At 41.1% G+C, this 26594-nt stretch overlaps 1 protein-coding gene across 1 annotated transcript in view; it reads right to left on the bottom strand.

Moving 5' to 3' along the window:
- Positions 1 to 20279, bottom strand: part of LOC147207438 (protein TANC1-like) — a 48137-nt gene extending 27858 nt beyond the window's left edge. The window contains exons 1-7 of the mRNA XM_086106626.1: positions 20186 to 20279; positions 17692 to 17822; positions 13664 to 13958; positions 11139 to 11420; positions 5379 to 5495; positions 3485 to 3775; positions 741 to 859 (exon numbers count right to left, since the gene is read on the bottom strand). Coding sequence (XP_085962752.1) covers positions 741 to 859; positions 3485 to 3775; positions 5379 to 5495; positions 11139 to 11420; positions 13664 to 13958; positions 17692 to 17772 — 1185 coding nt within the window. The 5' untranslated portion in view covers positions 17773 to 17822; positions 20186 to 20279. The remainder of the gene's footprint in view (positions 1 to 740; positions 860 to 3484; positions 3776 to 5378; positions 5496 to 11138; positions 11421 to 13663; positions 13959 to 17691; positions 17823 to 20185) is intronic.
- Between the last annotated feature and the right edge of the window lie 6315 nt (positions 20280 to 26594).

Raw genomic sequence — 26594 nt, 5'->3', positions numbered from 1 at the left:
AACAAATTCTTTAGTGACTCTTGTCATTCTTTCGTTGTCAAGAAAAGGGAGATGCAGTAACTGTATAGCATCAATTTAGTCGAACAAAAGTCCACTAGCTTAACGACAACATATAATGTGAAATGCCAGAGACCAGCTAACAGAAATTAGCATGGATGCCATTGACTGTCTAGCAAATGAATGACTACTATTACCTCTTCTCCTATGGCAAAACATATTCATTTTTAGCAGTAGCTTTGTGAAATTCAGCCTGGTAGCAACAAGCGACTTTTTGTTGAACATCCTCCACTGCAAGCGGTCTTACGAGTTCCCATGGTAACTGTTATTGAGGCCATCTTAGTAAATTCAGAAGCTTCCATGCAGAGATGCAACCAGCAGCAGCTGCAAACTCCCACTTAAAGTACAATGACAAAGTATTTGTACTTATTTACCCCCCACCCCCTCCCCAGACCTCTGGTATGAACCACATCATGTCTGTCCATACACACATAATATTCAGTACATTGTAAACATTTTTCTGATAAGGGAAAAATACCCAAAGAAATGTATAGGTATAAATAGCTGACTCCTTATTCCGTCAGCATGTGCAGCTCATTACTTGGAACATGATTTCTGTGTGTTCTCTGTGTATGAAGTGAAATCTGTACTGCGGTGATGGAAGGTTAGACAACCAGACTAGATTGCGAGATATTCTCTCACAAGTGTGACACTACAAACACTCACGTGGTGTTGAAAGGTACCTTGTTCGCGAGGCATCTGGCAAGCTGTGCTGTGCTATCGCCTGCTCCTGTAACAGCACTCTGGTTGTTTTGGGAATCGGCGGCTTGTTTGGAGACGGCTTTTCGCTGCCTTTCCCCGCCTGAGTAGAGCGCAAAGTGCCATTTAAGCTATTATTTATATATAAGAAGGCGTCTCAAGCGAAGCACGGATACAGTACGGTGGAAGGAAAGAACCAATTAAACCTACATGGGTGCTGTTTTAGCATTTATTGGATTTCACTGATCTCTATAATAAGGTTCATGTACTAGCATGGTCTTTGTGCTCACGAGTAATCCAATTTGGCCCACGAGTAAAACGACTCTGTTTTTGGTATGCAATTTTTTTTTTTCCGTGTGTGACATGGAAACATGTTTTTTTTTCTCACAGAACTGGGTAGAAACACCGTTTTAAAGGGCAATCTGTCAATCTGTTACTGACAGATTCCCGTTTTGCTGGCTGACTGAGGACAGACATTGAAACACTGATGGAATAATAATATAATAATAATAATAATAATACATTTTATTTATAAGCGCCTTTCAAGACACCCAAGGACACTTTAAAATAACAAAAAACACAAAACAATACGGGTTGAGCAGCGGCAGTTCGGCCATCACCTGAATCGTCACTAACCCGAAAAGCAAAGACGAGGGGCAGGAGGAGCTGTAATAGTCTCAGATTTTTGAGGGGTTTTTTTCTGAGATGGTCCAAACCATTTTCAATTAATAAAATTGTTTCTTGTTACCCTTGTAAACAGTTTTGTGCCGAACTGTAATTTTGCAATGTCGGAAAAGTGATTAAAATAACGATGATGGCCTGAAGAGTGACGGACTGAGCCGGTCTGAAATAATGACGGACTGCTGGTGAATGATGAATTTTTACTGATGCACCACGCTGCTTTTTTTTCTTCGGGGGTTTTTTTTCGCACAAGAATAAAGGGTAATTGCTCATCCAGTACAGCAGGTGGCAGTGGCACTCATTTTCAGAAGATATGAGGTGCATGAACAAACCCTTCAGAGATACCACGGGGAAAATAACGAATGACGAGAAACAGGGAGAGAGACGAAAAAACAATTTTCATCAATTTATTCTTTGTCGTAATTTGAGAAATATTTTTTCTTTTTGTTTTCTTTCATGTTATTAAGGACACAATGTTTTGCAGAAATATACTTAGGACATGTTTTTGAGAATTTGTATTCTTTAAAGTCGCAGCGGAGAGTTGGGGGTGCACATAATGTTTTTTTCTTCCAAGGTGGCCGTAGTAGAAAATAATTGAGTAGCACTGCCTTAGTACTATGAGTGACATTAAAGAAATTCCAGTGATTAACATCTAGTGTTTCAGTGGTATATTCGGGGGTATACAAATGACAACTAGTGCCCATTTTTTGCCTCACTAAAAACATGTAAGTGTCTTACCAGTATGCCGAAATATACAGTAGAGGAAGGCAGCAATGATGGGGAAAAACATTAGAACGACACATTCATTCTACTAGTGTGCTGAATTGTAGTACTACTTTTGTACGTGCACCTTAAGGTGGATATCTAGGATCCCGAATAAAGGCTTTCCACACTGCTGCAGTTAATTAGTACATATCTAAGCGAGTGTGGAAAATGTGCAGTCCAATCACATAAAACAACACAGAGTGATAGCTGCAGCATGGCCATGCCTCCTCTCGACATGCCAGATCGACTGCAGCCATGTTGAATATAAATCAAAATGACAACATATGTATCGTGCAGGTGTCCATGAATAATGCAGTGGTGCTGAAAAAATGAACAATGCTGTAAGTTGTTATGCATTTGCACCACGTGTCTTCCGAACAATACTGTATATCTTTATGTGCCATGAAAAAAATGGATAATGTTTATGAAAAAAGCGTCACATTTGATGTTCATCCCTAAAATGAGCGCCACAGCAAAGCAAAGGTCACAACATGAGGTTCCACCTCCGCAAGCTAATAAGATACAATGGAAGAGCGACATGAAATACTGTCGACTCATACTTGTTTTTGTTTCGTGTCAGTTTCCCAATTGTATATTTACAGTTGTATTGAGCTGCACTCTCTCATTGAAAACATTGTTTTTAATACTTAGCCGTTCTAGACCACTACAAAATAACATCTGAAAAGACAGAATTTTAAAAACGCTTTCTCCTTCAATGCCTGTTTCAGAGGGAAATATGGAAAATATATTTCTTGAGTAGAAGCATCTGTGGCTAAAGCCAAACTGTGACAGGGTTTTTATGTTCTGGACCTGCATTTGACACCTCTGGCTTCGGAGGAGCAAGATTATTGCTGGATACCACCACCACCCTGTCGCTTCTTCATGTTAGAATTAAGCTGCATGTTTTCCAATAGACTGCATGTTGGCATGTTGTGGCACAATGTGGTCCAACACTGAAGGTGTGCAACTCAAAAAACGGGCTTGCCTGTATACTGTAAAAACACGGAAAAAAAATATCGCTTGAAAATCTGCGATATTGCGGGAATGCGAAAGATGACACGCATCACAGCTAAAATGAAGTGTAACTTGGAAACCTCAACTGTACAACATCCACTTTATGACTGATTCGTGGTTTGATAAGATGAAAAAATCTTTCCTCTCTCTCCTGTGGTTGAGAGGAAAGAAATTTCACCAGTGCTGTATGCTGCACAGATAGCACATTTGACAATGAAGTTGACTTGAACTTGAACTTGAACTTGATAAGCAATAATGTGAACCTTACATTTGGGAGAGGAGCTTGGGCTGTGAGTGATGCTGGGCCCACCATGTTGCGTGTGCACGCCATGGCAGCTGAGCGCCACCAACCGCCACATGATAGCAGTTTTGCCCGAGCCGGCGTTGCCCACGATGACGGCCCCTCTTCCCTCGCAGTTGCTGGTTTTTCTCAAGACCTCATCCAGACGCGTGAAGAGCCAAACCCGGCCCACGAAAGATGTTTCCGTTGTGGTGCCGGGAATTTCAAACAGCAACGGCTTCAGCATGATGTCAGCTTGTTTGAAATGGGCCAATCTCCCTGAAGAAAGGGAATGTTTTCATACAGGATTACACGCATAGTAATTTGAATCAAATGTTTTCATAAACAACAGCAGGAGTTACTCAGTGATTATCACACCTACCTTTTTTGCAAATCTGGTTGAGAAAACAGAGGTCTTCTAAGTGCTTGGAACAAAGGATGTTTATTGACACCAGCATGAAATTCATCCGCTTTGCGAGAACGAAACTGTATCGTTCCAATTTTGTGGTCTATGTACAGTACATGCGCTATTCTTTTCTTGTGGCCACTCAAACAACTGTTTGCCTGAATCTGAACAGTGCATCGTCACACAGCGCAGAGGCATTTCGCCGAATAACTCCATAACAATGGCAAAGAGCAGTTAACAGATCAATCAACAATGGATTCCAATGCCTGACTGGCGATTCGGCATTCTATAAATGACATCACTCGCCAGAGATTGCCGGAAAAAAAAACATTTTCGTTGTTAAACTCATTGCAATGGATCTAACTCTTAATCTGGGTGGGTTGCGTTAAAAAAAATAAAAATAAAAAAAAAGGAAAGTATCCTTGAAATCGTTTTTAGCTCTAAGTATTACTCAAAAGATGGTTGGCCAAATTTACCTCATGCTTGACCTTAATGCTATCAAAATGATTCATTTCAACCAATAAAACATGCTCAATGCCAAGTGAAAAAAATGCATCTATTGTATTTGTGGGGGTTTTTCCGATTAGGCGGCAAAGTTTGGATACAATACAATACACCCTGATTTATACAGCGCTTGGCAGAAGCTGGTGCTTATTTGGTTTAGACAAATCATTCTTAGAGTCGAGAACATGAAATAATTCTTGTAGCGCCTTAACTACATGATTAACCAGTCAGCAGAGCACAATTACTCTTAACAACAAATTAGCTATTTAAATTTCCTTTGGGCATTTTTAATAACAATTTAGAATTTTTAAAATATGTGCGCCTACCAACATCCTTTATCCGAGCCGCTTATCCCCACAAAGGTCATGGGTGTTCTAGCTGGAGCCTACCCCAGCTGTCTTCGGGCAGAAGGCGGGAAACATCCTGAACTGGTTGCCAGCCAATCGCAAGGCACACATAGACAAAGAACTATTCACACTCACAATCACACCTATGGACAATTTAGAGTGATCCATTAACGTACCCTGCATGTTTTTGGAATGTGGGAGGAAACCGGAGTACCCAGAGAAAACCGACGCAGGCACGTGGAAAACATGCTGCTTCTTAGGCCATTCATTTAAAAACACGGTCTACCAAATGTTTTAGCTGCCATCTTTAGGAAAGACATACATGTTTTTTAATGTGCTCTACTGATTAGTCGAGTAACGGATGAGGAATATCTTACTTCTCCAAATCTGTTGCATCATTGTCCTACTTGTTCCTGAGCTCTGATTGACATTCCTCCATGTCACTATTGTCCATGTTTTGCTCTCAATCTCAATCAATCAGCATCTCAACTCCATTTGACTTTCCCTCTCTCTGTTTATGTCAAGCCAAGTATTTGTGCTTGAGATGTGCCACCACTGGAGATGACAGCACAAATGATGGCACAACACTGCACTTACTGTTTGGCAACAGTAGCATATAAAATACCTTTGGAGTCCTCATTTGTGCGCCCAGGTGTGTTTAGCTTGCGGACGGACCCCCTGTGCCCGCCGACCGCTTGGTTTTCCAGATAACTCAGATCCTCTAGTCTCGTGGAACAGGTTGCTGTCAAGAGAGTCATTATGAAAAGGGTAAAGAAATGCACAAACTGTACAAATACAAAAGCTCACACGTGTAAAATTCATGGTTTGACGTCATTAATGTCTCCATGGAAACATGAGGAATAATCCGTTCTGCCGCTCCATGATAACTACTCGGTGACGTTGCCAAGTCAGGAGTGAGGAAGAAACATCATCACGTCTTGTCGTCTTCGTTTGACATAAATTTGGTCAAAATTTAAAGTCACAGACAATCTCATAAAAATGACGACACTCCTCAGTTTTCTAATGCTGATTCTAATTTTATGATATCTTTTCAGGGCAATTTTCAAGAGTGGGCAATCTTTATACGGTTCTGTCCTTTGCTCTGAAGTGCCATATTGAACTGCCAGTGTTTGATACTTTGTAGATGGTGAGAGCAGCAAATGTAGCACACTTGCTCCCCTTCACGCCTGAGACCTTGGAACACACACACACACACACACACGAGTCACATGACAGCGAGGAGGGGAAAATGGCTAATTGAGCCCAATGTGGACATTTTACTCGGACTCACGTTTGTTGCCAACAGTTTAGACATGGCCGTGTGTTGAGTTATTTTGAAAATAAATTACAGTAAATGTACACTCTTATACAGGATATACACTAATGACATTGTAGCAGAAAGTTGGACTGTTTAGCGCCATCATACAATGAAATCGAAGAAAGTGAAGAAAGAACATGTAGTGCAGGAGAAAAAATGGGAGTCGTTTACTCCCACGTCCGCCTTTGCCATCCACCCACTCATATAGTAGAGTTTACAGGTCAGCCATGCTTTATTCTCCACAGTATTTAAGACATTCCTTGCAGTCTTCCGATAAATTATACTGTCAGCCAGCATTCTGGTAGTTCCGTTGGGGCAACAATATCTATCACTGCACAATTCCTTTTCAGAGTGGTAAAACAAACCAACAAAAAAAAGTTTAGGTCAAACCACACTTGAATAGATTACACGGCTCGACCAATCAAACAGCAAACGCATGAAACGAGTGCAGCCACTGGACAGATGATAATAATATAATAATAATAATAAATTTTATTTATAAGCGCCTTTCAAGACACCCAAGGACACTTTACAATAACAAAAAACACAAAACAATACGGGTTGAGCAGCGGCAGATGACCTGGCCTGACTACAATCACGGAAATCCCACGTTTGACGCAGCCTCCATTAATCTCAGAGGATCCAAGGAAGCTGTAGCACATCGCTGAGCTCTTATAGGTTTAAAGCTTTGCACAATTTTGGTTTCAGGCTGAAGAATTGCAGCCAGCGGTGCCAGTAAATCCACAGTATCCCCTAGCTTTTGTGAAAACACATCATCAAATCGCTCTAATGGAAAAGGCAATATGGCAAAGCCACGCTAGATTGCAGTTCATTCTTCTATATCGCAGATTCTTAAGCGATTCTTCTTTCTGGGGTCTTACAGTATCCAGGCAAGTCCGAATTTGGAGTTGAGCGCCTTCAGTGTAGTCCCTTGTTGTGCCACATGTAAGGCGGCACTGGGGTCTCCTAATGTGTTGCTATCACTAACGGTATTCGTTGTAGTTCTAATAATATTGCTTGCTCTGTTTGTGTTGCTGTGTTTAAGTAGCAGTTGTTTGAAGGTTTACAATTACCGTAACATCTTTGCTCATTTTCATTATGTTCGCATTAAGCTGGCAGAATTTGTTTGACGAAATGATTTGGTTGAACGTTTAGGTGATTAAATATAAAAAGTTTTACACTCTTTTGTTTAATGTGTCACTTCTAAAGGAAACTTTAACGGAGAGTAACAATTAAACAGCTTGAAGCAAGCACATGGGGGATCTTATTTTGAGAAGCGGGCGAGCGACTCTTGGTTTCGTTTTCTCAAATTTTGTGTTCTAAGATCGGCTCATTTCTTGACAGCGTGAGTGTAAGAACAGCCGCTAAGGAATACTTTTTTAATGTTTATATTTACATCTACTGTATATGTATGTTTTAGTCAGTTTAAATGTATTTTTAAATGTTTTTATACGATCTCGCTATATTGCAGGATTTCAGCTGTATGAAATCCTGCAGCGCAACCCCGTGATAAATGCAGCCTTTACTGTTTTATTAATGCTCCCTTTCTTTTGTTTAAGTACCTGTGTCTTTATAATTCCATGCCTGACACTTGTTCATGTGAAGCAACATGAAGAGAGACACACTCAACCTTTGCAAATACTGCAGATACTTGAATGTACTTTCATAATCTATGAACAATGACTTTAGAAGAATGGAAATGCAGAGGATCACGCATCCAGTAGGAGAATGGAGGATGGAGAGAACATCTTCAGTACGAGGTGTGAACAGGAGAAACAGTGTGAAGGAGGTGTGGCGTGGGATGAGAAAGATTGCTGGCTAAAGACTGCGTGGCCAAATTGCTGAGTGGACCACAAATGAGAGTGAGCAAGGGGGGGGGGGGGGGGGGGATCCTGTTTTCAGCCAGTTTGACAACATCCCCGTCACCCACAACAAGGCTGCCTCCCTTTTTCATCCACTACTGATGACAGTGTGACAGATTACCTGCCACCTCTTGTTGATCCTTCCCCGCATTCAAAGGTCAACTCAGCCCCTGCACCCATCAAACCTCCTAACACCAACTCTGCACAACATTTGAATCGCGAGCAGTCGCTCTTCAAATGGAATTGGATGCTCCTGCCTCAAAAGGTAGAAAAACTGCTTCTATCCACAAGTCAACACAACTGACCTCCAAAACAATATAAACCTATTTAGCGACTGTGGAAATATGACTGAATCCAATCATGACATGGGCTGCATTTATGTAAGCCCTTTAAAGCTACTTTACAATGTGCCTCATTCACAGCCATGAAAGTTGCCTATGGAAAAGCGCTTGAGCATAAAGTATAGCTTTGATCTCTAGCTTCAAGACCCTGTACCGAAACACTCGTTGTCCTCATTAGTAAGACAATTCAGTACACGCTGCTTGGGCGAATGTGTTTTAACAAATTTTGATGCCCCCCCCCCCCCTCCTCCACTTTAGCATGATATTTATTGGATATACAAGTAGGTCAACTAAATTTTAAGAGTGAGACCGAACTGTGCGCTAGTTGACGTCTGCACAACTACTGTAGTTAAGTACCAGATATTAATTTGTACAACTTTATAGTAATGTCACTACTGGTACTAGCGAACACTTTTGCCTTACTATGAACATATAGTTGTCATGGAAAATGTCCTACTAGTTAGAACAAAGAGCATAACAGACATGGAGCTTAAACTTCATATCCTGCTTAAGATCTACATACTAGTACTGTATGGTCTTTGTCCTCTCTAGTAAGACAACTCAGCGCACTAGGGTGCACTCAAAAGTAGTGATTTGTTTCCCCACAACTGGGTAACGTTTCTGCTTCTAGTAGAATTTTACTAATGAGGAAAAACTACAGGTGTGCATTTTTGTGCAACAAGTAGAGTCTCGAAGACGTTTGACACATGCCTCCTAATTAGACGTACTAGTGTTACTACTGGAGCGCAGCAAGACACAGCAACACGAGCAAGACGAAGTTGCTAAACAAGTGCGCAGTAGTGTTTCAACTGTAATCGTTGGCTTCTAATCACACACTTGTCACCCTGGACCCCACTAGTAGCATCCTAATGCCGACATTTGGTTATGCCTCTCCAGTGGCATGTAGTTGTCATACTAGTGTGCAGAAATGTCAAACAGTGGGGGGGATTGTTCTTGTAGTGCGCTGAATTGTTGTACTGTGGACAAAAAATGTACGAGTATGTGTTGCTTAAGCTTGAATTCAAGGACATTGAATAAACGCTCCAATGTCTTTTTATAGAGGCCTTAATAATAAGCATGCTTCTCCAAATCTAATCGTGCACCATCAGGAGCAAGAGCAGCGATGTAGAATTACGATAGAAGAAAACATTCTTTATTAGTTGACATTTTCATTATGATCGGCTGCGCTTCATTCTCCAAATATACAGTAGGCCGGAAATATTGCAGCAATGTCCATTCAGAATTTTACATAAATGAGTGCAAAAACCTAATAATCGGGTCGGTTATGTGCTGGGCTGCAGCACTTAGGGCTGGAGCGACAATCATAACGTCTCACTCAAAGGCCACAGAGGTAGACATTATTCACATGCAATTTTGTACATTAGCTGCCTCGCGCAACACAAAATTGAATATTGGCTTTAAAATACACTTATTTGTGATGATACTTTCTAGTCTTTGACTTTACTTGTATGGCATGCAGTGCAATATTTTTCTGAACTATTCTAAAGACTGTGTCAAGCGAAAACACACTCTGATACACACCACTAAACAACAACAACAACAACAACAACAAAAAAACTACAAATAAGCAACTTGAGCAACAACACATTTCTCAGCCAGCAATTAATTATTCTTACCGGTACTCTAAAAATGGAACGGAACCGAAATGTAAGCATCCTGTAACTGCTACCATCCCTGTCGACAGAAATCCATTTTAGGCTTTTCCTCGATATCCATTTCTTCAATATCAAAGATATCCAGTGTCAGATCATACTAGTACGGTAGGTCAAATGTAACAGTAGCAGCGCAAAAACTTTGCGCCCTAGTGTGCTGAATTGTCCTACTAGTGAGAACAAAGAACATACATAGTAGCAGTAGTAGTGGTAGGAGCAATAGAAGAAGACCTGAAGCTGGATGTCACGGATAGCGAATAAATGCTCCAACAGCTTTCCAAACGTGTCCATCCTAGTGCTTCCCAGTTTATTACGGTAAAATGACAGTGTGGAATAAGATCAAAAGAAGAACGCTATTCATCACCTAAGACTTAGTTTAGCACATTGCTGTCATCGTCAATCTATTCTCTTTGCCTTCCCTACTGCCTTACTGCTGTTTTACATGCTGTATTATGCCTGTTTTTATACTGCAACCTAATTTCTGTGTTGCGGCTATACATGGCCGTAAAGCTTTGTTTCAAATTTAGAGCGATACACTATGTTCTCAACTTTCATGTGGAGTAAATATTAGCAGGCCCAGCCAGTACTGTGCAGCCCACTTTGTCTTTATCCTCAATTTCATCTCGGCTGTCGAAATGAAAGCACCAGCTGACAGAAGAAACTGGCAGGCTTGACTGTGAATCCACTCCTTGGGGAATCTCTTTTTTGCCTGCACCAGAAAGCAAGCACAAATGAATAGACATCTAAGGGAATGAGAAGAAGAAGAGGAAGAAGAGCCTTGTGCACCAGCACTGATCGTGACAGGAGAGGTAAGAGATTTAGTTTTATGACAGCCTCACAGGGCATTTCAATTGCGAGTCCGGCCAACACATGGCGCAAGGAGTTCTCACTCCATCTATCATCAGATGAACAGCCAGACTGCGCTACCGTGACTACATTAATATTTCCACATATACAATATATTTCCCACTCTTCATTCCCATGGATGGCGACTCCACTTCCCTGTTCGATACGGTCTGTTTTCCAACCTTTTTCGAGTCAAGGCATATGCTGTGTATGAAATCATAAACTACACCGGTAAATATCAAATCTATTTTAGTAGACATGAGCAGAATTTGAGTTGGAACAGCATTGGTGGATTCATACTTTACTGTGACGACCAAGATTAAAAGAACAATGTGTTAGAGGTACCTGCCACAGAATTTGGACGGGGCATGACCAAGGAGGAATGGCTGTGTATGTGACGTTGTGGGAGGGGTCTCTTGGGTGGTGGGGGTGTCCTGGGCTCCTTAATGTCGACTCTCCCTGATGACTCCTCAAGTTGGATGGTGGGATTACTCCGTGGGGGCCCAAGATGGTTGTCCTCGCCTGCCTGGCCCCTGACGATGACACCGCCCCCTGGGTGTTCGTCCGCAGTCAGATCTGAACTCAAGATGCTCCGCTCCTCATTCTCAGAAGAACTCGTGATGGTCGCTGAAAACCACAAGAGGAAGATTGGCGAGGTTGACTAGGTTTATGAACAAAAATCTAATACAGTGGCACCTTGACTGAAGAATTTAATTTGTTCCCCGACCAAGCAAGGATTCAAAGGCTAATAATCTCTTCCAGCCACCTCCTAAAATCAATAATATTACTGTTTATATGTATTATAATAATAATACCCAATCCATCCATCCATTTTGTAATCAGCTTTATCCTCACAAAGGTCGCGAGTGCGCTGGAGCCTATCCCAGCAGTCTTCGGGCAGGAGACGGGGTACACCTGAACTGGTTGCCAGCCAATCGCAGGGCACACATAGACAAACTATCCACGCTCACGATCACACCTAGGGAAAATTCCGTGTTCCTTTAACCTGCTATGCATGTTTTTGGAATGTGGGAGGAAACCGGAGTACCAGGAGAAAACCCACGCAGGCCCGGGGAGAACATGCAAACTCCACACAGGGAGGGCGGAGCCAGAATCAAACCCTGCACCTCTGCACTGTGAAGTGGACGTGCTAATCAGCCAACTCCCGTGAGTCCGATAAAAAATCAAATGTAAAGTAAAAAATAGCACTGTATGTTCTATAAAAACAAGAAAAGAGAACAAACTGATTTTATTATAAGCAGAATTACTGTTAGTTTGGACAACTCACAACAGCAACAACATAGTGTTGGAAGTGTGCCTCTAAGAGCGTGGTTGAGTGAGTGTAGTGAGTGATTCCCCCACTTAAAAGCGAACCTGGCATCTTCGTAGTATGCTATTCTTGATTTCACAAATTCACTGTTGAATCTGTCTTGAGCTATTCGCGACCTATTTGCCTATTTTTCGTGCTCTTTCTGTCAGGCGTTCTGATGCCACAAGATGGCACCACGGTCCTGGCTAATCAGAAAGCAGTAATTGGTATTAGTGGCATAACATAGAAGTAATCAAACTCAACTGAGTTTAGCCTAGAGTGTCCGTGGAAGTTGCCAAGTCTTTGCCATATGTGTATTTACATGTGTATTTCCAATGCATTTTTCTCCAAATCAAATTATGTGCAAGCCCATTATTAACCCATTTGGGGATCATAGTTCTTGGTACACGGTATAGGGTTTAAGCTAGCAATATAGCCTATTAAATGAAACTTGTTTGTAGGTCACATATTTTAACTATTCATGGCAGGGCTCAGTTCCTATCCGCCTAATAGTTTATTGTAAAAAGCAGTTTTAAAATCCTATCTGCACAAACTAACACACTTACACAGACTGCACCACCAGCATACTGAGCAAAATAAACCAACTTGTTCTATTAAAATGATCACAATCAAAGGCTTTTATTCTTGATGCAGCCTTTGCCCTTTAGTATTTAACTATAAATACAGAGTCTATTTAGAAAAAAAAAGTGTCCTATTTTAGGAGCATCAGACCCATAAGCAAGAAAGACAGCAGTGTCCCAGTTTTGACAGCAGGGAGTTGAAGCCTTGAGGCTGAAGTGGCACAGGCGACACACAGAAACTGCGGGACGGGAGTACACATTTCACTAGGACTTGCAGCTAAGTGACGGTTCATCTAACTTCCTGTCTGCATCACCTAAAAGGTCTGCTACAAGTCAGCTAGGCGAATAGTAAGTACAGTGAAACCCCATTAATCATGGCAGACATACAGTATTTCACACCCTCACAGCTTGTTTTGTTCTAGGTTTTTTTTACTGTGAAACTGCTTCATAAAACAAGAGTTAAAAATTGTACATCTAAACACTAAAGTCTTCAACCAAAACATACATTGTATTCAAATCTTCTAGCTTAATGCTAGCATGTAATGTGAAATGTCATAGAGGGGCTCACAGAAATTAGCATAGATGGAACTGCTAATTTGACACACATGAGCAGCAACACATACAAACAGGGGGATACAACATTACCCACAGACATAAACAGGGGTACCTTAACAAATGCGACCCCGTTTATTATTTGAAGCGATCGTAAATTGAGGTAAATGTTCCTATTGAAATGAATGACAAGTTATATTTACTTCTATGCATGTTATTGCTGTTAATGAAATTGTATCTCTTTTGTTGACCTCAGTGCTGCCTGGCATGTTGTGGCATAACATCATATCACACCAAAGACGCACAATTTTAAATTGAATTATTTTTTAAAATTCCATTAAAAAGCAATTGCATAAAAATATGTGACATAGTAGGGGGTGCACTGTACATGTCTTATCTTGTCAACATAAAAGCTGAACAAATCTCACCTATAATTCCACTGTCCTTGCTCTCCAGGGTGGAGGTGGGGCTTTGAGGAGGTGGTCCGAGGCTGCTCCCAGAGACGAGTCCAGCAGGAGAAAATTGAGCGGGGCTGCGAATGGGGCTGGAGAGCGTCCCGCTAGGGCTGAGGCTGGAGCCACCGTGTGGTGAAGGTGAAGGCAGGGCCAAAGGATGGCACACATTACTGCTGCTCAAAGTGGATGAGGGACTCTCAGAACAAGGAGAGGCAGTGCTGCAGGTCAACGTGGAGCTGGGGCTTCCTCCCTGAGCGGAAGTATCACCCTGAAAATGAAAAGAGACACCAATTACGAATAAGTCAGGTGGGCCAATATACAACCACTGGTCTAAGTTTTCTCCGTTGCAGTGTTTGCCATTTATCGTATGGAAAGAGGGATGAGTATTTTCACATTCGACATCTTTGGACTTGTACAATCCTAGTCATCATTACAATTACAACGCAATTCAGCGCACTTGTAGAATGTTCAAATAGCACCATTAAAACGACTGCCTTACTAGTCAGGTTGTTTTTAACTACAACTTTTGGCCTACTAGAGTACAAATGCCACTAGTACTACTCCTCCCTATTTAAAGCAGTTTGTCAATATCCCTGTTATACAACTTAAGGTCCATGGAGTACTATACGCTTTGTCCTCACTAGTACAACAACGTTGGCATGCTAGTAGGTAGCTCAAGTTACTATCCATCCACCCATCCATTTTCTAATCCGCTTATCCTCACGAGGGTTGCGGGAATGATAGAGCCTATTCCAGCTGTTTTCGGAGAGTAGGCGGGTTACACCCTGAACTGGTTGCCAGCTAATCACAGGGCACACATAGAAGAACATTCTCACGCAATTACACAGATGGACAATTTAGAGTTTTCCATTAACCTGCCATGCATGTTTTTGGAATGTGGGAGAAAATCGGAGTACCCAGAGAAAACCCACGCAGGAACGGGGAGAACATGCAAACTCCACACAGGAAGACCGGAGCCTACATCTCTGCATTGTGATGCAGTCGTGCTAACCAGTCGACCACCATTCCGCCCACTCCAAGTTACTAGAGAGGCAAAACTGCACACTAGTTGACAAATGTGTGCTGCTCTCACGTCTAGTGACAAACTTAACTTTTTCACTGTAACTGCCATTTTCCCCATTGTTTCAGAAGGACAGCTGGTTAGATTCTCAAATGAATCCTGCACTGTTGACATTCACCATTTGCAAAGAAAAAAAAACTCATTTGACACGCACGACTGTTCAAGATGGAAGAGATGGATATTCTTCAGAAATGAAAGGATACACTTGAGCGCAGAAAATCCAGGGAACACTTCATGTGAATATGTGGATGATAGTGATAGTTACAGACCTATTATAGTTTGTGCCAAGGTTAAAAATGGGGAACCAAAGTTGAGGAATGAGATAGCACTGTCTGGTTTGTTTTTCATAAATCAACAATGGAAACAATCTTGGAATAGAATAGAACTTGTCACTGTCACAAAAAATGAATATCAATCGCTGATGATAAACTCTAGTTCAGTGGTTCTTAACCTGGGTTCGATCGAACGCGAGGGGTTCAGTGAATCAGTCTCAGTTGTTCGACAGAGCCTCTGCCATGGAGGTTAAGACACACCGACTCAACATGTCAGTTAGTTATGACATGCCTGCTTGGCCATCACTGGCTGGATCGTTTTGTGCACAATTAAAGAAATGTATACTTTATACTTAGACTAATTGTGTTTAGTTTTTTCAGTTTTTAATAAATGCATTTTTTATGTCTTGAATTTAAAAAACAAAACAAAACAAACTTTTATTTTTCACTCATGAAGGGTTCGGTAAATGTGCATATGAACTGGTTGGGTTCGATACCTCTAACAAGGTGAAGCACCACTGCTCTAGTTGCGCTACTTTACTAATCTCAGGTACATATTTTGGATTAGAAAACTCTCACCTGCCATCTGATCGAAGAGCATTTTATTGTTTTTGTCACCATATGTGTGTTGCGATCATGAAAAAGATGGCACTGTTCATAGAGTGAATGATGAAGACTATGTAAAAAAGCCACCGACGTTCAAATCGAGCCATGCAGGATGTCAGGGTCACTCGCTGAGCAGTTTGTAAATCAATTATTTTGCTCGGAAAAGTCCTTTCTCAGTCTTCTTTTTTTGTTGTTGTTGTCACAAAAACAGGAAGATATGTGTCAATGTCACTGTTCTGCTTGGTCTGTTTTCTCCACTTTTTGTTCAGAAACCATTGTTTTTGGAGAACACAACTTGCATGTTCGACTGCAGATTATAAAAGAACAGAAAACAATAGAAGCTTTTTGTTTTTTTTTGTTGTTGTTGTTTTTTTTGTCTGGTAACAGAAGAGAGTCTCTTTTTTCCTTTTGGTAGGTTTGGTGATCCTATTCACAGCCGACAATTGTTTGTGGCTTTTGAAAGATCAGCCCAAAAAATTGGGGGTGGGGAGTTTAGCTTCAAAATACACTTGTACTAGCAAATAAGAAAAACCATTTATGGACCAATTAAGTGAAATTGGATCATTACCCACAGCACAGTGTTTACAAATCAGTGCTGGAAGAAGATATAGGTCATTTTGTTTTATATGCAAAGGTTTTCATTCTATTTTGATTTCCCTGGGGGAATAATAAAGAGTATGAATGTAAAAAGTTTCAGAAACTGAAATATTAGGACCAAGATTAAAAATGTCCATTGTGCTTTTTTATGTAGTCATTAGCTGTATTGAGGGGTTTTAAACATTCAACAAGTAAAGACAATCCATTTCGACAATCATGAAATAGCAAAAGTCAAAAAAGAGCTAGAACAGCATTGGCTGCAGGAGTTAATTTTACTAAATGCTTGATTTTACAATGTGCATTTCTGTGGTCAGTCGTCATCACACACAGTCCAATGTGTGGGACCTTTCCTATAAATGGTAAGTGAACCTTGACATATTTGTACAAAAGAACACGCTTGGATAGTTGTGCTAGTACATCGTACCCACAGGGAAAAATAGGCTCTTTCATAATATTTTTATCTTGGTGGTTTGATCAAACGCAGTTCGGGTCTTCTAACACTGATGCAACATTTAAGCAATGCGAAGGGTGAAGAGAAATGAAGCAGCTCACCGATGTTCCTATTATCCTGGAGCCTAATCTATCCCAGCCAGCCCGTGACAAGCCACATTCCTCACGTGATCCCTGCTATCTCGGTGAAACTGACTGGATCTGGAGCTCAGGTGGTGAAATGAGGCTGGCTAAATGGGCCAAGGCACAGAGATGGCACCACAAGCACCTTCAATAACTCGCGGACACAGAGTAGGACACCGACAACAGTCAGTTGTGTACTGATGCGTGGACGTTAAGATGGATATCTAAAATATTAAATACATTGCAGCAATTGTATTCCAAACAATTTAAATACAGCTCAATGTGAGGGGAAAAAATGTCTTGGTTTTACTGTGTACTACAAATCATGATTTTAAGTGCTAGATGATAAGTTGTAGAATTTCGGTTCGACTATTAGGTCCAAGAGGCTACTACTATCTGAATCATGCCTAGTTAGGCCATTAGGCATTACATTAGGCAGCACAGCAGTTTACTAATAAGATCTGATTGTGCACTAGGAGGCCAAAAGTGTCACTAGTAATGAAGAAACATTACTAATAAGATGCAGCCATTCTGCTTGTCCGACTCTTCGTTCCCCAACTGCAATGAATTGTCATGCTACTGGGGACAAAGAGCACACCAGTGCATGGACCTTAAGATGTACAGTATATTGAATACATGCTCAAATGACATTCACAAGGATTGCAACATAATCCATATTGCAGATATGTAGAAATCGCTTCTAAATGGTTGACTGCATTCAAAGATGATAATCATGTTTGATATTCAGCCCAAATTTAATTACAGGTAGCACATGAAAGAAATCAGCCAGAAATGAAGATATGAAGAAAATTTAGCAAACCCCTTCTTGTTCTAGGCCAGCAAAAGAAGAGTAAGTCAAGATGCTGTCTTACCTTCTTTTCCTTCCGGTCCTCCATAGGAGAGCTAGCGATGCTGGGCGTTGCGTCTCCCAATAAGAAGCATAGTCTGGTCATCAGTTCCTGGGAAGAAAGGGAGGAGCCCAGCTGGGGCTCCACGTGGAGGTCTGGTGCGCACACACACACACACACACACACACACGCGCACACACACATTCAGTGTACATGCATATGGGCAGTCCAATAAGTGTCGTAGGTAGGCCTCTTAATGATGCTTCCTGCGCGGCAGCCTCCGTGAAATGTGTGCATCGCATCCACAGGTCAGTGCGCCAAAGTCCCCTGTTTAGAAATGCACTGACAGCAGCTTTACAGTCCCCTGGTGAGGTAGCACCGTTTGAGCATTCATCCCATATCCTTCATATCCAGCTTAAGGGCCATGAGCTAGGATGCTCATTGCCTCGTAAGACAATTCAACAAACAAGTAGAATGACAGTCTTCCTCGTTACGTTTTTTTTTCCACCACCTGGACCAATTTTGGCCTACTAGTACAAATTTAAGTAAACCAACGAGCTGCACTCGGAACATCATGAGCCCACCCACCTAGTATACATGCGTGTAGACCTTACTGGGAGCATATCCACAGCTTTTGCCTCTCTAAAATATTTTTAGCGACTCAAGCGATTTTAACTATGTTTTTCTTCCTGAACATAAATTTCCTCCTTCATAAGGAACTTGAAATCATTTTTTTCTGATTATCAATTTAGCCATCCGATTGGTTAACAGGACCGCGAGCACCAAAGCACGCGGTCTTTTTCTTTCAGCCATGTTAGCCAACAGCAGGGTTATGAAATTTGGTTTTACCAACCATCGAAAGCTGGTCTTAGCCACGTCTTCAAAAAAAGAAAACAAACATAAAACAATCCACAATTTCACCAAATCGAACTTTATTCGACACACCACAAAAAGAGGTAATTGTTGTTGTTTATCTGCACACACGGTCAATACAGCAAAGGGTTCCTTGCCATCTAAGAAGAGTGTTAAGAATGATGGCATTTTTCTGATTTTGTGTTCGTGAAAATTGTATTTTTATTGTCTTAATGACTCTTGATCTCAATCGGCCTTGGACTCTGCCCGACTTGAACTCTGACCTTGCGGACTCGGGCTTCACTTGTACTCTGACTTTTGTACCTCGGATTTGACGTGGACTCGATAAAGGTGGCCTTGACTAAGACATGCCGCTTCTTGTGCGTGCTAGTCATTCTACTGGTGCACTGAATGGTCTGAAGGAATTAAGGATATGCTTTAGGGGCTTACATAGGTAACATCACAAGGTTGTGCGAGGTAGAGAGTTGGCCAGGTGCTCGTGGTTAAAAGACAGCTTGTGAATTTTAATGAGCTCGGTGACGAGAGAGATGCAGAGCGTTGGCTTTTGCTTCCTGCGAGATTGCCTGATGCAGGACATATGCTGCATTCATTTATCACGAGTTAAGGCTCCCTGATGCTTTGACCTCCAACCCCATGACAACAACACAGGTGCTCAACTCTCCACAGAATAAAGACTCTTCAAAATCGTAGCGTCACTCAGTTTGCGTCTTTAACCAGCTGAGCAATCTACTTGGCATGTTCTTGCACCTCATGTTCGGGGCTGAGTAACATGCATATTTAGTAGGCTTACAAACAGGATGACAGAACATCTCAGATAACAAGAACAGCTCACGCCGCCTCGCACACATCTTTGCATCCACACACCACATTTGTTTTGCACTCATTCTTTCTCGCCGTTTCACTCTGTACCTTTGTAAAGCTACTGCTTTGAATCACCCTCACATTCAAGTCAAACACGAGCCTTGAGAGGATGAAGGTCAATTTTAATAGGCAGGCCTGGGCATTTTGTTTCACAAGGCTCCCCAATTAGAGCCTTTCTCTATGCACTTCTCACTTCACAGCTTGGGAGAGAATGAAGGAATGGGTTGAGGGGGTGGGGTTTGTGGTGGGTGGGGGTGGCAAGAAAACTTTGCATTTAGTCAGCAGAGCACGAAGACTCAATCGGGAGTAACACGAGGACACCGCGAATGTCCAAAACGATTCATCAAACCATCTAGCAGTTGCCATTGGAAACGGGAAGCTGAAAGGTGCCTGGCAACCGGGATAGAAAGTCCCCGATAAAATAATAATAATAATAATAAATACAAAAAAAATCTTCCGATAGTATAGCTCCCTCCATGCGCAAATAAGAAAACCTGTCTGCATTATTGATTTTTATTCAGAAAAATTACACCGAGGTTTGAGGCGTGTGATTGACTTCATATACTGTGAAGATTATATTGACACCATTTGTCTCACCTGGAAGGAGGAACTTCATTCAGATCTTTCCTGATGGTATCAAAACACACACACACACACATGCACACAGACCCTCGGATCACATCGCTCACCTTTATCCCATTCATTATCCTCAGCTATATACCTTCTCTCATCATTAAGTACAAAACAGCCACAATGCTGAACACACTCACAGCTTCACTCTCACCTCTGTGGTCTGTCTCGCCACAGCACAAGGCGAAGACGAGAGGTCCTCTCGAGTCGCACGAGCCGTCCGCATAGTCCAGCTTCCTCACCCGTCCTTCGGCCACAGTAGAGGGGAGAAGGAGAAGGGGAAGGGGAGGGGCGGGAGAGGAGTGAAGGCGAGATGGGCGGGAGGGTTTTTCAGAGTACAGCCAGGGAGGAATATGAAAGAGAGAGAGATTAAACCTCTCCGGATAAGATCTGCGGTGAATTTAAATCATGTCCCAGGAGGATAAATCAATATCTCCATATGATGTGCCATGTAAACATTTTAATGCTCACTGGAACGTGGGCATTAATCTGTGATATATTAATTGTGTTTGTGGGTGTGTGTGAGTGTGTGTACAGAGCCAGGGACAGTGCACAACTATTGATGTGTGGGTGTGTCTCAATTTATGCAACAGCATCTGAGCCTCCTCTGAAGCACAGATTCTTGAGGTCTGACTGTACATCGTTCATAATGAAAACACTGAGATTCAATTAATTTTCACACCGAGGGTTGGTCAGTGTGTGAGTTGTGTTCACAGTATGTAGTCAGAGAGCCTACACTGGCCACGCTAGTGCAACGTTAAACAGCTGATTTGGACACAAGTGCCAAAAGAAAGCAAAAGATAGGGCAGAGATGGGCAACTTAATTGCTCGAGAAGGCCATAATTTTTATAACCATAACTACTCGGGGGCCACACCACACATTTTCTAACCAAATGTATGACAACAGCATGCAATATAAAAATCACAATTCAAGGACGGCACAACACAGTTGAACAGCAAACCAACATGAAGTGGATGACCTCATTTTGTGCATTTTTTTCAACAAAATTCAACTTACTCGAAACTGTTATATTATTGAGGTAGTATGTTTTTTTTTCTGCTCAACCTATCATTCCCAGTCCGCAAAAAACATATTTGGCTGACTCATGTCGCAGCACAGGGTCGTATAAGACCCAGTGCAAGTGCAAATCACCCATCTAGTGGTGAATGGTGATATTACAACTCAAAACTAGAGTCAATGCATATTTGCCGTTCTGCAATCACAAAGTCACATATTGACATGTTTTCTTTTTTTCAGCATTTATTTATTTATTTCTTTGTTTTTTTATCCTTTTCTCTGGGATTGTTTTTCTCCCTTTATCCCCTGTTTTCTGTGACAAACATATCGTGAATGTTGATCAGCGGTTTCTCAAGAATTGGGGTGGGCATTTTGTTTTTTAATCAAAGGGCCATCGTGGTTGCAGGCTGCTAATTGGCCATCCCAGAGATTTCAGGGCATTTCAGTGATTTTTCTTGTTGTCTTTGATGACACTGTGAGAAAGATATGAAAACTTGTTTGAGCATTTATTCCATATCTTAACATCCAGTTCAAGGTCCATGTACTAGTAAGGTCTTTGTTGTCACTAGTAGGCCAACTTTGGTGTATCCAGTAAGGTAACTACATCTTGCTTCATGTATACTGTATTAGGTTCTTCACGTGTTAAATACATACTGGAATAAATGCTCAAATGACTTTCCATAGAAAAAAGGCTATTACAGTTCTTCTCAGTTGCTTTGGTACATTTTTTCAGACCAGAACTGAATTTCTCAAAATGTCTCTGAGCAAGATGCAAATGCTTTGCCATGTCCATGCAAATGATTCTGTACAATTATCTCCTGTTTTCTGACATTTTCGATTCCTAATGGCTTGTTGCTCAAAATGTGTGACTTGAATTGTCTCACACTCCACAACATGTTGGCATTAGTTCTTCAGATAAATTTTCACATGCAAAGTGGTTTAACGAGTTGTCATAATATGTCAGGCGCATTCCTATACATTATCTAAAGACATTTTTTCCAGTTGAATCTTGATTTTTTTTCTTACAATGCCAAATGTGTGAAGCATTCAATCAACCAATGATTGACAGGTTTTCTTTTGTCTTTGTGCGATGCAGCGCTGTCTTTTCCTTTCTGTATCACAGTGAGATGGTTTGTCAACAAATTAAATAAAATAAGCAAAATGTGAATATTGCCCAGTGTCTTGCAATCAATCCTCCACACAGTTAAAAGTCTAACGTTTACATTAAAAATTCTGATTTTGTTCTCAAAACTTAAGCGGCAGTTTACATTTGAAAATCCCTCCGGAGCACAGTCACTATTGACAACATGACGAAGCAATTTGACTGTCTTATCCGTAGGTGTCAATCTCAGGTCCTGGAGGGCCGCTGTCCTGCATGTTTTCCAAGTCTGCCTGTTGCAACACACCTGATTCAAATGATCAGATCATCAGCAAGCTCTGCGGAAGCCTGACATTGAACCTGCTCATTTGAATCAGGTGTGTTGCAACAGGGAGACTTGGAAAACATGCAGGACAGCGGCCCTCCAGGACCTGAGTTTGAACCTATGGTTAGCCATACACAAAGAATTGTCCTTCTGATGGCATTGACATGGTCAGTGACACAAATATTTACTTTTGAGAAAGAAAATGGCTCTTGCGGGGGAATCATCATGTTTTGTTTTTTTGTATGAATTGTGTTGAGCAATGCACTTACTGTTTTTGCAAGTTTCAATTCTGATCTGAGAAATGGATCGAAGAGATTGAGGAAAGACGGAAGCAAGGCTCCCTTTCCCTCAATGGCTCTCCTTTCTTATTGGACACTGCCACCTGCTGTGTATTTTAAAACCATGCATGCATGACAAAACCTTTTTGAAGATCTCATAATTTAAAAAAATAAGCTGCAAATCATATCCTCCAGAATAAAAAAATAATAATAATAATAGATTCTATTTATAAGCGCCTTTCAAGACACCCAAGGACACTTTACAATAACAAATAACACATGTTGATTGATGATGATCACGCTCGCCTGTGGTTGACTTCATGTTCACATTAATGCCATTTTTTTTGTTAGAATTTCATTAAAACTACAGTGATATTCATTTTGGATACATTGAAATTATTATTTTTTTGAATAGTGTGAGAGTGAATGTTTGGTCAGCAGCCAATCACAGGACACATATAGATGTGTCCTCTATATGTGTCCTGACACATATAGATGTGTCCTGTGATTGGCTGCTGACCAGTTCAGGGTGATGTTTTTGACATAGTGTGTTTTTGTGACAATGTAGTTATTTTGTATCATTTAATATAGAATCGGAAGCTTTACGAGAGAATGTCCTAAGAAACATCAAATCAAAATCCAGCTTTTCATCGCAATTGAACCTTTTCCAGACAAAATCAAGTGAAATAGGAGACTCAACTAATTGTGATTCCTTGCCTGAAGTCATCATGTTTAATCATTTACAGTGACAATCTGTCACGTGTTTGGGCCCCTCTGGGCCTCGCCTGTATGCATCCATGTGTGTTTGCTGTCACGCGTATGGCGCAGCTGAACGCACAGATGCACACTAATCAAGACAAAGCCATTAAAGCAAGCGTTCCACTTTCGGTGCAGCTCAGGTGGCTGTCATCATTTCAATGCGCTTGTACCTTCAAGTCCACCCACCTTGAAACTTGGTGCTGGAATGGGATGGAACTATGCAGTCTTGGCGAGGGAGTAGAGGGGAGGAGGGTAAAGAAATGGACAGCCCCTTGGTTAGTGGCTTGGACCTTGCGCGGCTACCGTGGTAACCGCTGTCCAGGTGCGGGGCATGACCATCGCACCTCAGCTGCAGAGTGTTGGGAGGATGTACCCCGCCACCTACAGAAGACAGGAGAAAGACACACATGGAGTCTCAAGCCAGTAACATGAACTGTTGGTAGTTGTCTGTTATTCTGCACCTGAAAAATATTATTCCACATTTCACTTTTACCAATTGATTCAAGCCAATCGAACTTAAAAATTCAGGATAGGTCAGAAACTTCCTTCGATGTCCACAGAATTCCCACTTTTCCCACAATTCCACATTTGTGAATGACACAACAAAGTGTTCCCACTTTCCCAATCCAAATTCAATATGTTCACCTCATTCCCGACATCTTGAAAACTATTTTTCCAATTTTCACACTTTTCACGACAGTATTCCAAATTCCCATTTCTTTCCTATTGTCCTACACTACTATTTATTTAACTACGTTTTACTTTTGTTGTGGTTTTTCGCTGCTACTGAGAGATGCAACCAAACAAAATGCCGTATTCATATCTTTCTGAACAAAACCTTGTTCTTCTTCTGTTTTCCACGAAAACATTCCCCTAAAAAGAAAGGCATTTTAGCACATTTCCCTCCTCCTTTAGTTTTTTTTAACCTTTTCCCAACTCCAAAATATTCAACTCATTCGCTACACCTTGGGAAGTATTTATAACATTACCGAAGTTCTCAAATACTCACAATGGAATTCTCAAATGAAGATAGATTTTCTTATTTACTTTGTGACACATTTCTTGATTGGTTCAAACTATTCCACCTTCAAAATGTTCAACTCATTCAGGGTATCTTGGGAACAATTTGTCATTCCCAGAATCCACAAATCTTCCAACAAAATTCCCAAATTAAGTCAAACATACTGAATTTACCGCTTCCATCCACATTTCCTGAACAAATGAATCCAGTCCAGTGCAACCTAGGAATAAATATCACATTCCTCAAAAAAAACCAAATTCTCCCAAGAAAATTCCATCTCGAGGTCTCACGTTCCAAATTTCACTGCAGGGTCACATCTTCAGCATTCCCATGCCCTTTCTCCAGAAAATGCATTCTCTAAATTCTTCACGATATCTTTAGATATGAGTTGTCTGTTGGCAGATTTACAATAGATAATTTTTTATAAGATAGTGATTTATCCCCCCACCAGTAGATGGCGCCAGAAAGGTTCCCACCCAGCCACTATCAATTCACATTGGTTTCCTTTAATGAGGCATTTAGCTGGTTTGCTACCTGCCAATAAACACCACGGAAGAGCAAGAACGGACAATACATGATGTACAGTTGTGTTTTCTTCTTGCATTTTCCGTTGGGTGATAAGGTGGAGAGAAAATGTGTGTTTTTGTACAGAACAATGTTGAGTGAATTTTTGTTGATGAGAAAAAAAATGTTTAAAAATTACTTTTGTCGTGTTTTTCAGGGTGCTAGAACATAATTGCATTTCCATTTATTTCAAACCGTTTTGAGAAATGAGTTTGATCACAGAATGAATTAAACTCTCATCTGAAGGCATCATTGTACCATACTGAAGTACTTTTGCAAGCAGCACTATAGTGTTGTTTGTCTGCTCTACCCCAAAAAGGAAACAACATAAACTGAAATGTGAGTGCGCACGAGAATTGCTTAAATCTTTGGTGATTCCCCCATTTTTGCCAATGATCAGGGCTGTTCAAATGTACTGTAAGCAAAACACGCAGTATCATTTTAATGAGACCAACTCTGCTCCTCTGCAACCAAGGGCGGCACGGTATTAAATATTAATGAGGACAATGCTTTCTCTGAGATGGAGCTCCACTTATGTTTGTCTATCATCATAGCGCTCTTTGAAAGAGAATCTGTACTGCAGCAACTGCAGCCTATGAAATACTGTACATTTGCTTTACTTCATCATCAGTAATTTGACATTTTCACAATTTAGTTGAAATCGCTGCCCCAAACAAAGATTAAGGTGGTTTTAAAGTAAATGCAACACAAGCGGCCAATTGAATCCACTTAATTCATAGGCTATTCTTCCCTGTATTGTACTAGGTCACCATGTTTTCTTCTGACATACTTGAAATGAGGCTAACTGAACTGGCTCTTCTTGAATCACCCCAGAGAACATGGCTAGTTCCTATAAACAGCTTCATTCAGTATTATAATAATCCCTACTTTCACATTAATCAGGTATTCTACTTAGATGATAATGACCCCAAATTAGCAAATTGTGTGTTTATTTGTGCTTACCAAGGTGTTTCTGCCTCCTCGTTCCAGCTGTTTTTTCTTCCTTGTGTTTTTTTTGTCCAAACACTGCCTTGAACATTCTGCTCAGTCTGTAGATGGGAGAATGCTCGTTATTTGTTTCTTTGGCGCCACGATAGCAGATTTCATCGGATATTGTTGCAGTCAGAAAAAAACATTTCTTGTTTGTTTTAATCTATGAGACATTCGTGTTACCTGTTAACGGCTTCTTGAGTGATGTCTTCTTGTAAATCCACACATCACTGATAGACCATGTGCACCTCTTCTGTCGACTACCCACTGAAGTAGAGTCGATGAGCACATGCGTATCCGTTTAATGTCCCAATTTTGAGGTATTAATATTTCATCGTTTGCCCTCTTAAAGAAACAATGTGACTTTTTTTCCCCCACCTAATCTATTTCATCACAAATCCATGCCAGCAACATAATTGAAACCACATAGCCAGAGGACGCAATTTCAGGACAAATGGTTTGTGAAGAGCTGAAGCTGCACAGAAACGGTGGAATTAGTTGAATTATTG

This window comes from Hippocampus guttulatus, chromosome 3 (assembly GCF_054856545.1).
Source record: "Hippocampus guttulatus isolate MCC_2025c chromosome 3, RoL_Hgut_1.0, whole genome shotgun sequence".
Lineage (NCBI taxonomy): Eukaryota > Metazoa > Chordata > Actinopteri > Syngnathiformes > Syngnathidae > Hippocampus > Hippocampus guttulatus.
The sequence above is the reverse complement of the archived record's forward strand: the minus strand, read 5'-3'. Positions and strand labels throughout refer to the sequence as shown.